General features: G+C 36.9%; 1 protein-coding gene across 3 annotated transcripts in view; it reads left to right on the forward strand.

The window, feature by feature from the left end:
• Positions 1–15,826, forward strand: part of IPO11 (importin 11) — a 203,759-nt gene that overhangs the window by 159,776 nt on the left and 28,157 nt on the right. For all 3 annotated transcript variants that reach the window (XM_053223347.1, XM_027041178.2, XM_053223350.1), the window contains 2 exons: positions 7,047–7,142; positions 13,452–13,536. In XM_053223347.1, the coding sequence (XP_053079322.1) occupies positions 7,047–7,142; positions 13,452–13,536 (181 nt within the window). The remainder of the gene's footprint in view (positions 1–7,046; positions 7,143–13,451; positions 13,537–15,826) is intronic.

The raw sequence follows: 15,826 nt of genomic DNA on the forward strand, positions 1-15,826 counted from the left end.
GATTTCATTCTTTTTCATGGCTCGGTAATAATCCTTTGTGTATATATACCACATCTTCTTTATCCATTCATCTATGGATGGACACTTGGGTTGCCTTCATAATTTGGCTATTGTAAATAATGCTACGGTCAACATTTGGGTGCATATATCATTCTGAATTAGTGTTTCACATTCTTTGGGTAAATAGTAGTGTAATTACCAGATCATATGGTAATTCTATTTTTAATTTTTTGAGGTAGCTCTAGACTGTTTGTCGCATGGCTGGGCCAGTTTGCATTCCCATGAACAGTGTACAAGGGTTCCTTTTTCTCCACATTCTTACTAACACTTGTTGTTTCATGTGTTGTTTTTTTTTTTATAGCCATTCCGACAGGTATGAGGTGATGATGTCATTATGGTTGTGATTTGCATTTCCCTGATGATTACTGATGTTGAGCATCTTTTCATGTATCTGTTAGCCATCTGGATGTCTTCTTTGGAGAAATGCCTGTTCACATTTTCTGCCCATTTTTAATTGGATTGTTTTTGGGTGTTGAGTTATGTAAGTTCTTAATATATTTTGTATACTAACCCTCTATTGGATATGTTATTTGCAAATATCTTCTCCCATTGAGTAGGCTGTCTTTTAGTTTTGTTGATTGTTTCCTTCACTCTGCAGAAGCTTTTTATTTTGATGTAGTCCCACTAGTTTATTTTTGCTTTTGCTTCCCTTGTCTCAGGAGACTTATCTAGAAAAATGTTGCTTTGGTTGGTGTCAGAGATATTACTGCCTGTGCTCTCCTCTAGGATTTTTATGGATTTAGGTCTTAAATTTAGGTCCTTAATGTCTTTTGAGTTTATCTTTGTGCATGGTGTGAGGAAGTGGCCCAGTTTCATTCTTTTGCGTGTAGTTGTCCAATTTTCCAGTTCCACTTTTTGAGGAGACTGTTTTTTTTCATGTTACGTAGTCTTGGAGGTAGCCATTTTTTTGATCTCCAGTGCTTATCATGATGTCTAACACATATTAGGGACTCGTAAAATGTTTACTAAAACGAATTCATTTACTAAAATGAATGTTTAATAAAATAAATTAGGGACTCATAAAATGTTTACTTAACTGTGGTGATCCATTCACCAGGAAAGGTCGGCTAGGGTAAAATTACTTACTCGAGTCCTTAATTTTTTTTTTTTTTTTTAATTTTGTTTTGAAAATAAAGTGGTATCTTGGTATAAGCCTACCTTTTATTTATTAATAATCACTGAGCCAGTCTTCTCATATCTGCCCTAGTGATAATAGCAAGATGTCAAGTTTTGTCCGGAGTCAGCATTTTAATTTTTTAAAATCTCTTAAGTATTGTTTTTTCTGCTCTTCTGCTGTGCTGTAGAAGCTGTATACAGACTAGCATGGAGTTTAGCTATTCTTTTAAGAGTCTAGATTGTTGCATCCTTGTTCATGTGAACTGTCCCTTCTTGGTAAGCACGGGTTTAAGAGATTAAGAACAGGGTGAGATCTAAAATTACATGGTGGGGCTCCTGGGTGACTCACTGGCCTACTCTTGATTTTGGCTCTGGTCACAGTCTCGTGGTTCATGACTTCGAGCCCCATATCAGGCTCTGTGCTCACAGCAGATCCTCTGTCTGTCTCCCTATCTCTGCCCCTCCCCCACTTGCTCTCTCTATCTCTCTCTCTCCCCCTCAAATATGAGTAAATGTTTAAATAAATAAACGCACCTGGTTCACTCTAGCTACCTTCACTTCTTCCACATTATATGCTAGGTTTGATACTACATTTGAATGATGTGCACAAAGAGGACATTAGACGATGGCACACTAAGAAGAATACTTATGAAGTGCTAGATATAACTAAACGTGTAGCTCAGAGGAAAGAAAAAACTCGGCTGTTTTTCACTGGGGAAAAAAAAAAACCAACTAATTGTTGTCCTTTGCTAGAGAGGTTATATGTATAAGATTAAGTGAGTACAATGCCTTTTTCTCCCTTCTTTTCCTCCTCCAAACCTATTTTTCTTTCATTCCTGGTTTATAGCTCTCATTTGATTTGTTTCCATTTTAAATGTCTAATCACATTTTAAAGCATTTAATTCAGAAAGGTTGTCTAGTGTGGAAAAATAAGATTTGTTCTTAATTTGTAAATGACAAGGACTGAGAGAGTATTGTGTGAGTAAAAAGCGAAGCAAAGTGACAATTTGATGAATATCCAAAGATTTTTAAAAATACTGTAGTAAAATAAATATTTTAATTTAAAATTTTTTTTTAATGTTTATTCGTTTTTGAGAGAGAGAGAGACAGAGCACGAGCAGGGAGAGGGGTACAGAAAGAGGGAGACACAGAATCTGAAGCAGGCTCCAGGCTCTGAGCTGTCAGCACAGAGTCTGACACGGGGTTTGAACCCATGAACCGCCAGATCATAACCTGAGCTGAAGTCGATGCTTAACCGACTCAGCCACCCAGGCATCCCAAGAAATCTATTTTAGAGGCTTTGTTTTAACATGTTACATTTATGCATTTGGAGGTCATGTTTTTATAACAGCTTATTACAAAGGAGAAAAAAATGATAACTTCTTAATGCTTATTTTTTTTTAAGTAAATAGGTCTTCTGCGTGCCAGTAAGTGGAAGCCTCTTTTGGCTCTTTGTTATCCCTAATATTTGGGGGTACTTTTCCCAAACTGACTCATGAGTGGTAACGGCAGTACATCTTATGTGTTTGTTTGTTTCTTAACTTGAATGCTTTGAAAACAATTTTTGTGTAAAATAATTTCTTTTCCTGACCCCAGGACACGGCATGGATACTTCCATTTCCATTCTTCAGTCCTTCCTTCTCTCTCTCTTTTTTTTAATGTTTATTTTTGAGTGGGGGTATTGCAGAGGGAGCAGGGGATCTGAAGTGGGCTCTCCACTGACAGCAGAGACCTTTTTTTATTTTTATTTTTTTCAATATATGAAGTTTATTGTCAAATTGGTTTCCATACAACACCCAGTGCTCATCCCAAAAGGTGCCCTCCTCAGTACCCATCACCCACCCTCTCCTCCCTCCCACCCCCCATCAACCCTCAGTTCTCAGTTTTTAAGAGTCAGCAGAGACCTTTTTGAGAGTCCTCTCTTCCCATTCAGAGCCAGCCCATGTACCTTTCTACTCTGGGCTTTAGTCATTTTTCTCTTTTCTGAACTTGTAGTCTCTGGTCACCCCATCTTGGTACCTAATGGGTACTCCAGTGCAAGTATGGTTTTCCTGGTGTGTTGGAATTTAATCCCCCTCCCATTCATAGGTCTCTGCCTCTTGTGTCCTTTTTGTGCAGAACGAGTCACGTTCCAGTGGAAAAAAAAAAGTGACTGCCCACTGACTGAGGTTGCCTCACTTCACTTACCCTTACTAGACAGTCTGCTGGTAGAGCTGGATATCCAGGTGGGGACAGCGGAGGGAATAGGGAGGGTGAACACCACTGATTGCCAGACTGGCTTCTCCTCCAAGCCTGAATAAGCATGTGCAAGCTGAGTGGAGTTTGGACCTGTATCTTCTGATCTCTGTCCAGTCTTCTTCTATGGGTATCATTTTCCATTCTTTATTCTAATTTTCTTCTTTATCTCAGTCATTGATTATTTCTCGCTCCTGGCTTCACTTAAATCTCAGGTTCCTGAACTCTGTAGATTTCTCTCAGAACTTTTCAAGCTTCATTTTGGGTCCAGGAGTGTCATCTAAACAAACTCAACATTCATGAGAAAGAGGTGAAGTGATGCCTTTTGGCAAGAATTGTACAGTCAGAAGTTGACCCTATTCATGCAGCAGTGTGATTATCAGTCTTGAAGGCTCTGTCCTCAGCCTTGAATGCTCTCGTGTAGTGAATGTGCATGTCCACAGAGGCTCAGTACTCTAGAACTATATCGTTTATTCACTCTATTGCTAATTACTTTTTTTCTAATTATGGCAGAGATAGAACTTCCTGCCTTCTTCTCAGAAACATGTGCCTGTGCTGGTAACATCATCACTGATCAATATGATAATTTGCAGTAAAACCTATAATGATATGAGCTGGTTGTCAAATATATACCATTTTTTTCTCTTCCTTCTACAATTCCCTCCCTCGTACTTAACCTTCACCCACCAGTAGATCATGTTCACATTCAGATTGCCAGATATCTGTTAGGAAAATTCATGTTAAGTCTTTTGAGAAAGTACACAGTACTCAGAATTCCATTTCATTTTCTGGCAAAATTACCAGTTTTCCTAGAACGTGTTGGGGTTGATGCTTGTAGGTGATATGAGTAGAGAAGGCAGCTGCTTGCATGGATTGTCCCTCAATAATGCTGACATAAAGGCCTGGTAAACAAGCTTGAAAGCTGTAGTCTGGAGGATTTTTGTCTTTTTCAACTAATCAGTTGTTGCTAGCTTTCTGGAATGCTCCTGTGTTAAAAAGGAATCTCAGAACCTGCCTGCCTTATTAGCATTCTATATTGGATCAGGGGTGATTTACTCTGCATTCAGAAGTGAAAATGTCCATATTCCCTCCATGTATCTGCCATACTTGAGTTCAGCCTTACATTTGCAAACAAGGAGACCAATACTTAGAGAAATGAATTAACTGCAGCCGGATCACACAGTTAGTGGGTGAAACTTTAGGCACAATTTTTGTTTTCTAGTTTCGTTTTGTTTTTTTCCCTAGGGGTTGTTCCCTGAACTGAATAAGGTAGATTATATGTGTCTTTCTTGAGAGATTTTTTTTAGTTCTTATATGAAGGAAATACAGTGACTTAAAAAAATACATACTCCTGTAATAGGGTGTTAATATGTACATTAAAATGTGTTAGAATGACATCAGGGGGCGCCTGGGTGTCACAGTACGTTGAGCGTCTGACTTCTGACTTCGGCTCGGGTCATGATCTCACAGCTTATCAGTTCGAGCCCCGTGTAGGGCTCTGTGTTTATAGTTCGGAGCCTGGAGCCTGCTTCCTATTCTGTGCCTCCCTCTCTCTCTGCCCCAACCCACTCGCCTTCTGTCTCTGTCTCTCTCAAAAATAAATATTAAAAAAAATTTTCTTAGAATGACATCAGCTAGTTATTACTTTTGCTTGACTGCTGACTTGTCTAAAATCTGATCCCATTTGAATGTACAGATAAAACATTTGACTTTACAAAGGCAGGAACATGACCCAAAATATGGTTACTTGGTATCTACTTTACTGAACATTTAAAACAATCATTCATGTTAATGCAGAATAAGCAACACTGTATATCTCTTATAGAAATGATACTAGAAGTTCCCTGGTGATGAACATTAGAATTTATTCAGTTAGTTTTAAATTCAAATAGTATAATTTAGTGTTTCAGTGGATGGTTATGGACTTCCACCTTTTAAAAGTTGGATTCATTAGGGACGCCTGGTGACTCAGTCGGTTAAGCATCTAACTTTGGCTCAAATCACAATCTCACGGCAAGTTCGAGCCCTGTGTCAGGCTCTGTGCTAACACCTTAGAGCCTGGAGCTTCAGATTCTATGTCTCCCTCTCTCTCTTTGCCCCTCCCCTGCTCATGCTCTCTCTCTCCTTCAAAATAAATAAACATTAAAAAAAATTTTAAAGTCAGAATCATTAAAGAAAGTATAGTTACATATGGTGCACCTGGGGGGCTCATTCTGTTGGGGATCTGATTCTTGTTTTCGGCTCAGGTCGTGGTCTCATGGGTTGTGAGATCAAGCCCCATCTTGGCTGTTTGCTAGGTGTAGAGTCTGCTTCACCTCTCCATGCTCGCTCACACTTTCCCTTTCAAACAAACAAACAAAAACCAAGAAAATGTTAAAAAAAAAAAATACAGTATCAGAGTAAAACTCCTTTAAGCTTTAAAGTGTTCACAGATGTACACGCTGTATATAGAACACTCCTGTCACCCCAATAAGTTCCCTTGTCTCTTTCTCTAGCAACCACTGAACAAATAATTTTGCCTTTCAAGAAAGTCACATAAATGGAGGCCTACAATATGTAGCATTTTGAGTCTTTTATTCTCTTAGCATAATGTTTTTGAGATTTATCCAAGTTGTTGCATGTATCTTTAGTTCATTTTTATTGCTAACAACTTTCTTTGAATAAGCTTCCTACAGTTTATCCATTCACTGGTTGATGGATATTTGGGTCATTTGTAGTTGTGAATTATTACGAATAAACCTACCATAAATGTTTACATTCACATCTGAAGGTACTTGTTTTGGTCTTGGATAAATACATAAGAATGGATTGCTGATTTGCATGGAGTGTGCTAACTTTATAAAAACTGCCATTGTGGTTTCTAAAATGGATACCGTTTTTTCATTCTTTGCAGCAGTGTGTATATCATTGTTTTTCATCTTTATCAGCACCTGGTATTGTCGCCCTTCTTAATTTAACTTTTAATCAAAATATCTTTGAGGTTTTAATTTGCGTTTCTCTGATGACTAATAACACTGAACATATTTTCAAGTATTCGTATGCCATCTTTATATCTCTAGTGAAGTGTCTGTGAAAGTCTTTGCCAATTTTTAAATTGAGTGGTTGTCTTCTTGAGCTTTTAGAGGTCTTTATATGTTCTGGATTCAAATCCTTTATCATACATGTTTTACAAATACTTTTTTCCCAGTCGATGGCTTGTCTTTTCTCGGCATTGTCTTCAGAAGAAAAGAGATTTTTAATCTTAAACATTTTTGTTATCTTTATCTTTTTAGTTATAAAATCAGCATAGGACTATTGTAATAAGAAAATATTAAAGTATATCTTTCCTATCTCTTTTATAAATACTTTTTATAATACTTTTGTAAATACTTTTTATAATTTATACTTTTTATAAATACTTTTATAAATACTTTTTATAAATAAAAATCTCTTCTATATATACTTTTTTAAAGTATATCTTTTCCTATCTCTTTCTATTATAAGAAATATTTTGGAAGTTTGCTTTCCTTTTTTATTTTACTACTAAAATTTCTCTTGATGTTTAAAGGGATAATTAGAAAAAGAAAAGAAAAGAAAAAAATAACTACTGGTTAAAATACTCCAGTTTAATTTGTTTTGCTCTTCTTTTATTTTAGTGTCATCCAAGATAAATTCTGTGGGATTATAAACATCTCAGTGGAAGGCTTACATGATGTCATGACAGAAGATCCTGAAACAGGAACTTACAAAGAGTAGGTGGATCATTTAATTGTACTTGAACTTGGGGAGGGTGGTAATTAATTATATCCTGAATCATTTTTGTTCACTACTACTATATAAGCACAGTGTGGTGGCTTTTTAATTTTGTCTTTCATAAAGAAAAAGTGGGGGGGTTACTTGGGTGGCTCCATCAGTTAAGTGTCCGACTTCGGCTCAGGTCATGATCTCACGTCTGAGTTCAAGCTCCGCATCAGGCTCTGTGCTTGCAGTTCGGAGCCTGGAGCCTGCTTCAGATTCTGTGTCTCCCTCATCTCTCTGCCACTCCCTGACTCACGCTCTGTCTCTCTCTGTCTGTCAAAAAATGAATAAATGTTAAAAAAAAAAAAATTAAAAAGAAAGAAAAAGTAGATTTCTTTTGCTTATAATTAGTTTGATCTTGAGATCAGCTTTACTTTGCTAAAGTGAAATGATAGATTGGACTTCTTTGGTCCAATAATCAGTTCATGATGTGGCATGAAGTTTTTAAAAAATAATCTATGTGTATGTTAGCGTATAAATTCCTTTTTTTAAGATGTTTTGAATATGTCCTTTTTTTTTAACTAACAAAGTTCCCCTGTCCATTAGGCAAGTTATGGGGAAAAGATGATTGAAAAGCATCCTGTTTGAAAAGCATCCTGTATTTGTTATATTTGTCTGGTAGAAGTACCCCTTTAAATATTAGAGTCATCTGGTACTCGACCAGTTTTAAAAGAGAACGGTTAGAATTAATGTTTTATGAGAATAGTTAAAATCATTTTATCAGAAATGCTGACACTCTCATGTAACTACAAATTTGAAATTTCATTTCATTGTATCCTTTGAAGTTAATAGAATTGCTATACCTTTTCTTGTTATTATTAATAAAGGGCATGTGTTTTATGATAAGCAATACTTAATGAGCTTTAAGACCGCTAGACTTTATGTCAGTAATATACTGAGTCAGTTTTCTTTGTTCTTTATAAACAATCTATAGGAAATGGGAACGGTTGCCATTGAACATTTTGTTGAAACACATGGAAAGCAAATATACATTGTTGAATCTTATTCAACATACGTAGACATAATGGGTTTGGCATGTAAACTTGCTTTCAAGAATGTAGGAGTTCAGATGAAGTGGAGCGTTCAAACTTTTGTGATCACAACCAAAATAAGAAACCATGCGTGTAGGCAGGTTTTTTTTAAAGTTAACATAGCGTTTATGCCACATGACTATAAATATTGTATATTTATGCATAATATACATAACATACATACATGTATGTACATAATATACATAACATACATACATGACAAAGTTTGCAACTGTTTATGAAGTGTTCAGGATATAAACAAATGTTCCTTGTCCTCTTTGGAATATATAATTTAGTTAGGGGGAGGGTGTAAAATGGAACACTGGTAATGAGTAAAGACCATTATATCTGTTTTGAATAAAGCACACAAAATAGTAGAATTCTGGGTTGTGGTTTAATAGGAAGACAAGGAAAAGGCACTGTATGTTAGAGTCTTCAGGAAAGGATAGGACTTAGGGTATAGGAAGTGGACATTATGATAGAATGGTGCAAATGCAAAGGATGAGGGTCAGGAAGTTGTTAGGAATAAAGTTTAGAAATTGGTGTAATTTCATTATTTGAAAGATTAGGTTACAGAGACTCAGAAAAGTGCAGTGACCCAGCAGTTTAGTGGAGTCGTCAAAACTAGAATCATGCTGTTCTGACTCAAGATGTCCACTCAGCCAGGAAGAAGGTTTTGGTTTGGAAGAGGAAAGTGGTGAACGTAAGGAGGGCAGACTGACTAGGACACTGTTATGGGGATCCGGACTAGAAAGGCCTAGACTTGAGGGCTGGGGTGCCTGGGTAGCTGGGATGTAAAACCCCTGTTTTCTTCCCCAGAATTGTCTGGTCGTTGCCTTTTCCCTGGGGCTGGTATTTGGCATGTAGAAGCACAGTGTAGAAACTGTTTTCCTGACTTTTCTAAGTTTCTGAGAGAGGTTAGACAAGAATTCTGATAATCTTCCTATTCTGTAATTCTGTGAATTAAATAAAGTTCTAGAAATTACAGTTCATTCAACTGTAGGGTATAAGTAGACTTTCAGAAAATGGCACGTGAGAAACATGAAATATTTACTTCTGTAGCTAACTTGGCCTCCAGCTTCCCTTCCTGTTTATTGGAACAGTTTATCAGAACAGTTTATTCAACTTTATTTAATATTTTTAGTTCTGTTGAATTCCCATTGTAGTCTCAGTATAGAGTAAAGTAGAAGAAAGAAAGAAAACCCTGTTTTTTTCACCTCTGTAAGTAGTATGTTAGTCGGGGGTTTTCCATATAGACAGAACCAATATATATTAAAGGGAGAGAGAGAATGCCAGAGAGACTTACATTTATTGTTCTATACTTAGAATCACATAAATATCAATATTATAAAGTGTTGGTTCATGTGATTTTGGAGGCTGAGAAGTCCCAAGATCCTCATTTGGCAAACTAGAGACCCAGGAGGGCTAATGGTATAGTTTCAGTCCAAGTCCAAAGTCCTGAAAAGCAGGAGAGCCAGTGTTGTAAGTTCTAGTCTAAGTGAGAAAACCAGAGAAGACTGATGTTCCAACTAAAAGAGAGTTTGAATTCTCTTTTAATTAGACCTTTTTTTTTGTTCAAGCCTTCAAGTGATGGATTGAGGCCCACCCACACTGGGGAGGGCAATCTGCTTTACTCAATGTCCACATTCATGTGTTAATCTCATCTAGAAACACCCAGAATAATATTTAACCAAATACCTGGGTGCTTTTTGGTCCACAGTAAAGAAGCCTGGTTGACACATCATCTCTTTATTCAGACTTGTTTATGGCAGGCAGTGTACTGTGTGAGGAAGCACTGAGGCTCTGTCCTGAGAGCGTTCCCTGCCTAGAAGGGGAAATGGGGACCTGTGGAGCAGTACCAGCTACAGGTGAAGAAGGGTTCTGGGGAAACTGCGAATAACTCCAGAGAAAATGTAGTGGATTAGAACCAACTAGTAAAGTAACTTGAAACGGATTTCAGAGTAGCTTGTGTAGTTAGTGGAGGTTCATTGGCAGTGCTGAGAACAGATGTATACTTCAGAATGGTCACTTGAGTGCAGTGTAGAGGATGACTGGGAGGGATGGAAAGACTCACAGTGAGTGGTCTTAGATCAATGAAACATCCTGGGATGCTTGTTAAGATAGCACACTTCCCTTCCCCAGTCCAGACCCATTATATCCAAATTCCTAGGGCTAAGGCAGTAGAACCTGCATGGTAAACAGGAACCCAGGAGAGTCATATGCCCTGTAAAAATTGTGAATATGCTGCCTGGGAGATGGGGAAGCCCCTCAGGTAACTGTTGTACTACTCCTGGTGAGCACCGTTGATATGAATTTGAGGTAGATTGTAGAGGAAGGACTGGGAAGAAATGATGACAGGTATTTTGTAACTGTAAGTTTGTATTATTTGACCCCCGTGACCTGTTTTGGTCCACCCCTCACCGCTTTCCCAACTCTGGCAACCACCAGTCTGTTCTCTCTCTGAATATTGTTTTTAGTTTGATGTATACTTCCAATTGTGTGTTTTTGCTTTTGTTGTCTTTGTTTTGGAGTTAGATCCAAAAAGAGTCATCCAAAGACTGACGTCAAGGAGCTTACTTACCACTTACGTTTTCTTCTAGGAGTTTTGGCTTCTGGTCTTAACATTCAAGTCTTTTATCCATTTTGGGTTAATTTTTGTGTCTGGCATAAGATAGTGGTTCAGTTTCATTCTTTTGCATTTCTTTATACGTTTGTATTTTAGTAGAAATAATTCATTAAACCAGGAAAATATATTACTGAGGCTTGAGATTTGCCTTCTACTTGTCTTTGGTGAGAGTGCTTTCCCTTTTGTTCCTGAAAAAATATTTCATTTTTAGGCACATTGGGAAGAGAAATTGACAACCCCTTGCCAAAGTTAGGAAGTAAAAAGAACGACAGGATTCAGCCAGCATTTTCATGTAGAATTGGCTAGAATTTTTAAAACATGCTTCTATTGAAAGACCAGGGGAATAGGACTGCTGTGATTGCTTCTGGAGGCACTGGCTCTGGGATCAGCTTTTACTGAAGCAAATGGTGATGTCGAAGCATTTAGTGGCATGGAAGAAGATACTGGACAAATACAGGGTTCTTTTAGGAAGGAGACATAATCAACCAAAGTGTCTACTCCAGAGACCACTTGAATAATATTGTCAGTTTGAGTTTCATTGTGACTTTTTAGAAGTGAGTTTGTTTAGATTAAGTGAGTTTGTTTTATTGCATGTACCTTTTAAATTAGAAATGATTTAAAGGGTTCCATGTTGCATGCTAACATAGTTGGTTGTGTTTCATTGGTTGGTGTTTCTTACCGGGAAAGTTTCTGATTTAGTGGTCTACAGTGCCTGAATCTGTTCAGTGAGGGGGTGGGCGCTGTGAGAGGTGGCTGGCTGCCTGTGTTCTCATATTAGTCTTCCCTATTTTAGACTGTTACTATTTTATTACTATTATTACATTCTTGGCCCACATGCCTTTTATATAAATCATGATTCCTTATCCTTAATCTTTGTCAAAAAAATAAGATTTGACTTTTAATTAGAAATTTTCCTGCAGGAGAGAATTTCATTTTTGGGTTTTTCAAATTCACTTTTTCCCCCCACTTTACACCTTCCAGAGACCCAGATGAATACAGTTTGCAGAATTGCAAAGGAAAAATATTCTGCCCTCTCAGTAATTTTTAGTCAGTGGAGAGAAAATATATGTGTAAATGTATATTTATATTCAGAATATACTCCATTATTTATGTAATAAATCATTTAACTTAGAGAAGAGAGAGCAGAGATTTTTTTTTTTTTTTAAGTTCAATTATTTTGACAGCGGAAGAGGGGCAGAGAGAGAGAGAGAATCCCAAGCAGGGTCTCACTGTATGTGCAGAGCCTGATGCAGGCTCTAACTCAAGAACTGTGAGATCATGACCTGAGCCTAATTCAAGAGTCTGCTGCTTAAGCAACTGAGCCACCCAGACATCCTGAGATTTTTTTACTCTACAAGTGAATGAACAGATTTTGGAATATGATGAAGGAAGGAGATCCACATTCATTGCAGTTAGAATTCAGATCTGCAGCAGACATAAAATAGCTCATATAGGAACTCCTTTTTATTCAGTTCTAAAATACAAACTGGGATTGAGATTGTTTACTACACATTTCACTTTACTGAATCGTGTTTGGGCTGGGATAATTCATAATTTCTCACATTGTGCTAGGGTTCCTTGGCCAACTAGTTGTGTTACATCATAGTATATCATGGTGGATGAAAGCATTGCAGCTTCGAGAGGTTAAGACCATGCAGTCAGTGAGTTAGAGATTAAGCTCTTGCTGTTCCTGATTGCAGTTTAAGGTTCTTACCATTTTATCGTACCAGTGTGCACTGACTGCGTCATAGGTAGTTGTTGCAAAAATTGTTTTCTTTAGTGGTGAGGAATGGGAAGCGAGACTCATGTCCCTTGCAAGAGTGAGCCTGATCAAGTTTCTGGTGTCAGCACTTGTCTTTAACCTTGAATTAAAAGCTATTTACACAACTGAGTTAAGAATTAGGTTTCTTCTGTACATACTACAAGAAAGAAGAGAAACCAAGCTTTCTTTGCCCCAGTTTATTAGTTAGAAACCTATGACTGATAAATTACTGAATTGTACTTTTCTAAATTAGGAAGCAGTGAGGTTTATTCCATCAGTTTGATTCACTAGACAATATTTATTTCTTATCTCCCTGGAAGAGAGAAACTATTGACTGAATAGGAAACTATATTTCTATTATCTCTGTTAATGGTGAAGAGCAGTCGTGCAGATAATCAAAATGAAATGACTTATAACTGTCCTGCATGTACAAGTGCTATCAAGGACAAGTTCCTTATAGCATAGTAATGTCACTTGAAGAACAAAGTAGCTTATTGCATAATTAGTATTGTTTTAATGATGGTATTTGTTTAAATTACTGCTATTATGACAAGTGACGTATGGTTTAAAAATCATGTATACATAAATTCCTTGCAACTTGCTACCTTAAATTCTCAAGTAAAATGTTCTACGGTATTTTGGTGTGACCCTTTTTTTTAAAAGTGAGGTGTATTTTTGTAGTTAAATCTTTGTGCAGTTAAATATTTTTTAAAATTATGAATCTAACTTATCTAGCTATTCCTCACATTTCGGACATAGAAACAATGTTCTGAGTGATTTTCAGGGTTTGTTTTAACTTGTTATGGACATTTTTGATTTATTTAAAACATTTTTTTTAATGTAGCTGTATGTTAATGTCTCATCTTGAAGAACCAAAAGTAACAGAAGATGAAGAACCACCCACAGAACAGGATAAGAGAAAAAAAATGGTAAGTTACCAAAGCTGCTTTTAAAATTTGGGAGAGCTGTATATTATCACATTCTTTAGGTCTGAAAGAAACTGTCTGTTGGTCCATTCATCCACCTTTCTATCTCTTTTTCCATCCCTTACTGTAGAATTAATGTAAGCTGAGCTTTGAAATTTGGAGTGTACTCCTAACACAGATAAATTTTGCTCCTCGTACGTGAAGTAGAGTTTAACTGTTAATCTGAAATCACTTTTTCTTGTCTTAGGAGAACAGAAGATTTACTCTTTCACTTACTGAAAACCTGTGACCCTCACCACATTTGTGATGCATGTTTTTCTGTTTTTAGGAGAATTACTGAAATTGCTTCATGAATTTTCGCAATGAATTTTTTCTCAGATAATCACAGGCCTTTATAAAAATTACCTTATATTAACTGCTAGGTAGGAAAATAAATCAGAAACACCTAAAATATTTTGCCTTTAAAATTATTTATAATCTTGAACTTCTAAATATTTACTGTGACCCATGAATATAAAAATCGCTACATAAGTAAACGTCTTCCCATTTCCTCTGGGAATCCATTCTAGTCTCCTGGCCTCACCAATATTAATCTTGTTGTGCCTTCTTTCCTCATTTGTACTTGAGAACAACGCTAATATCCCTCGAAAGTAGAGTAACTAAATTAATATATGAAATGGACATGGGATGATGCCGAACAGCTAGTAATTAGGGGTGTCTCATTATTTTAGCTGTCATTATTTCAGGCTGCTTGCGATGTTCCCTCCTCGAATTACTTACGCCACACTAACCCTCAGGGGCTTCATCTTCAGTGTATAGCTGGTGCTGCGCTGCTCTGACAGCCTGCTTTTAAACTGTGCTACCGTTTAAACCGTTTTACTTGGCATTTTCATTAGGGTGACGGTAGCCTTTCAGTATCATCTAACAGTTTGTCTTTTCTCTTTTCTCACCTCCGCTATTTTTAAGCATTAAAAATATAATTGGTGTTACAGAAAAATATAACGTCTTCCTTCATAGGATTCTAAACTTGTAATGAGTAATGGGTATTCTGCTTCTGTTCATTTGTCAGCTTTTGTGCACACTCTATTCACATCCTGTAGTCTGGTAGATCTACTCTTAGCACATTAATCTACTCAGATCTGTTTTTCATCCTGTAGGAATCCTCAGTAACATCATATAGTACTAATTGTAATCCTAACTTGATTTTGAAGGCAAGTGAAACGTTATCTTAAAGAGCACTGTAAGAGCATCGTTTCAGAAATAGCACTTTAAGTTCCTTGATTCAGTTTTGTGATTTAAAAAATTTTTTTTTCAACGTTTTTAATTTATTTTTGGGATAGAGAGAGACAGAGCATGAATGGGGGAGGGGCAGAGAGAGAGGGAGACACAGAATCGGAAACAGGCTCCAGGCTCCGAGCCATCAGCCCAGAGCCTGACATGGGGCTCGAACTCACGGACTGCGAGATTGTGACCTGGCTGAAGTCGGACGCTTAACCGACTGCGCCACCCAGGTGCCCCAAGTTTTGTGATTTTAAATACTATTTGAGAGCTGATTATTTTACCATTATTGTTCTAATCATAGGCAGTAATAATTTACAGAAAAATCATTATTTTTTCAAATGTTTGATTTTGTTTGAAATCAGTCGTCACAGTAGCTTTTCGGTGTAGATTTATATTGTCATCTCTACTAGGGTGGACTAAGCTGTATCTTAGTCTTAATGCTGAGGATACCACAGCATTGACGGTTAATGCTAGGATCACATATCTTAGCCTTGAATAAGTCTAACTGTGAATACCATGAGAATTTTTCAGTAACTTTTCAGTAACAATATTAGTCGCACTGTATCTTCAGGGTTACAAGTATAAATAATGCATTTTCTTTCAGTAATTATATTGTTCGACTGTGTTATGTTTATCATTAGAAAATTTTTAAGAACTAGCTAGATGTCCCTTGGTTATAATTTTAAAAAGTGGAGGTGTTTGCTGGTAAATGATTCTGAATTATTATTTAAAAGAAAAACCAGTCTAGTGTCAAAGGGTTTTTCATATTAAGTGAAAATATTTACTTACAGGGAAGAAAAAGTACAGCTGCTTGGTTCCAAGACTGCATGATTGAAAGTTTGATTTACTTACTGTCATTGTTGTCTTCAAGTGGTCCCTAAAATGTGGTGTCTGCATTTCAGTAGCTGCTTTGGCAGAGGATAGCCACCAGTGATGGAAATTCGGGAAAGTGGTTGATCAGCTTACATCAAATTATGATCATTCTCATGGTTCGTTTTAAATAAGGATGGAA

Source organism: Acinonyx jubatus, chromosome A1, assembly GCF_027475565.1.
Source record: "Acinonyx jubatus isolate Ajub_Pintada_27869175 chromosome A1, VMU_Ajub_asm_v1.0, whole genome shotgun sequence".
NCBI lineage: Eukaryota > Metazoa > Chordata > Mammalia > Carnivora > Felidae > Acinonyx > Acinonyx jubatus.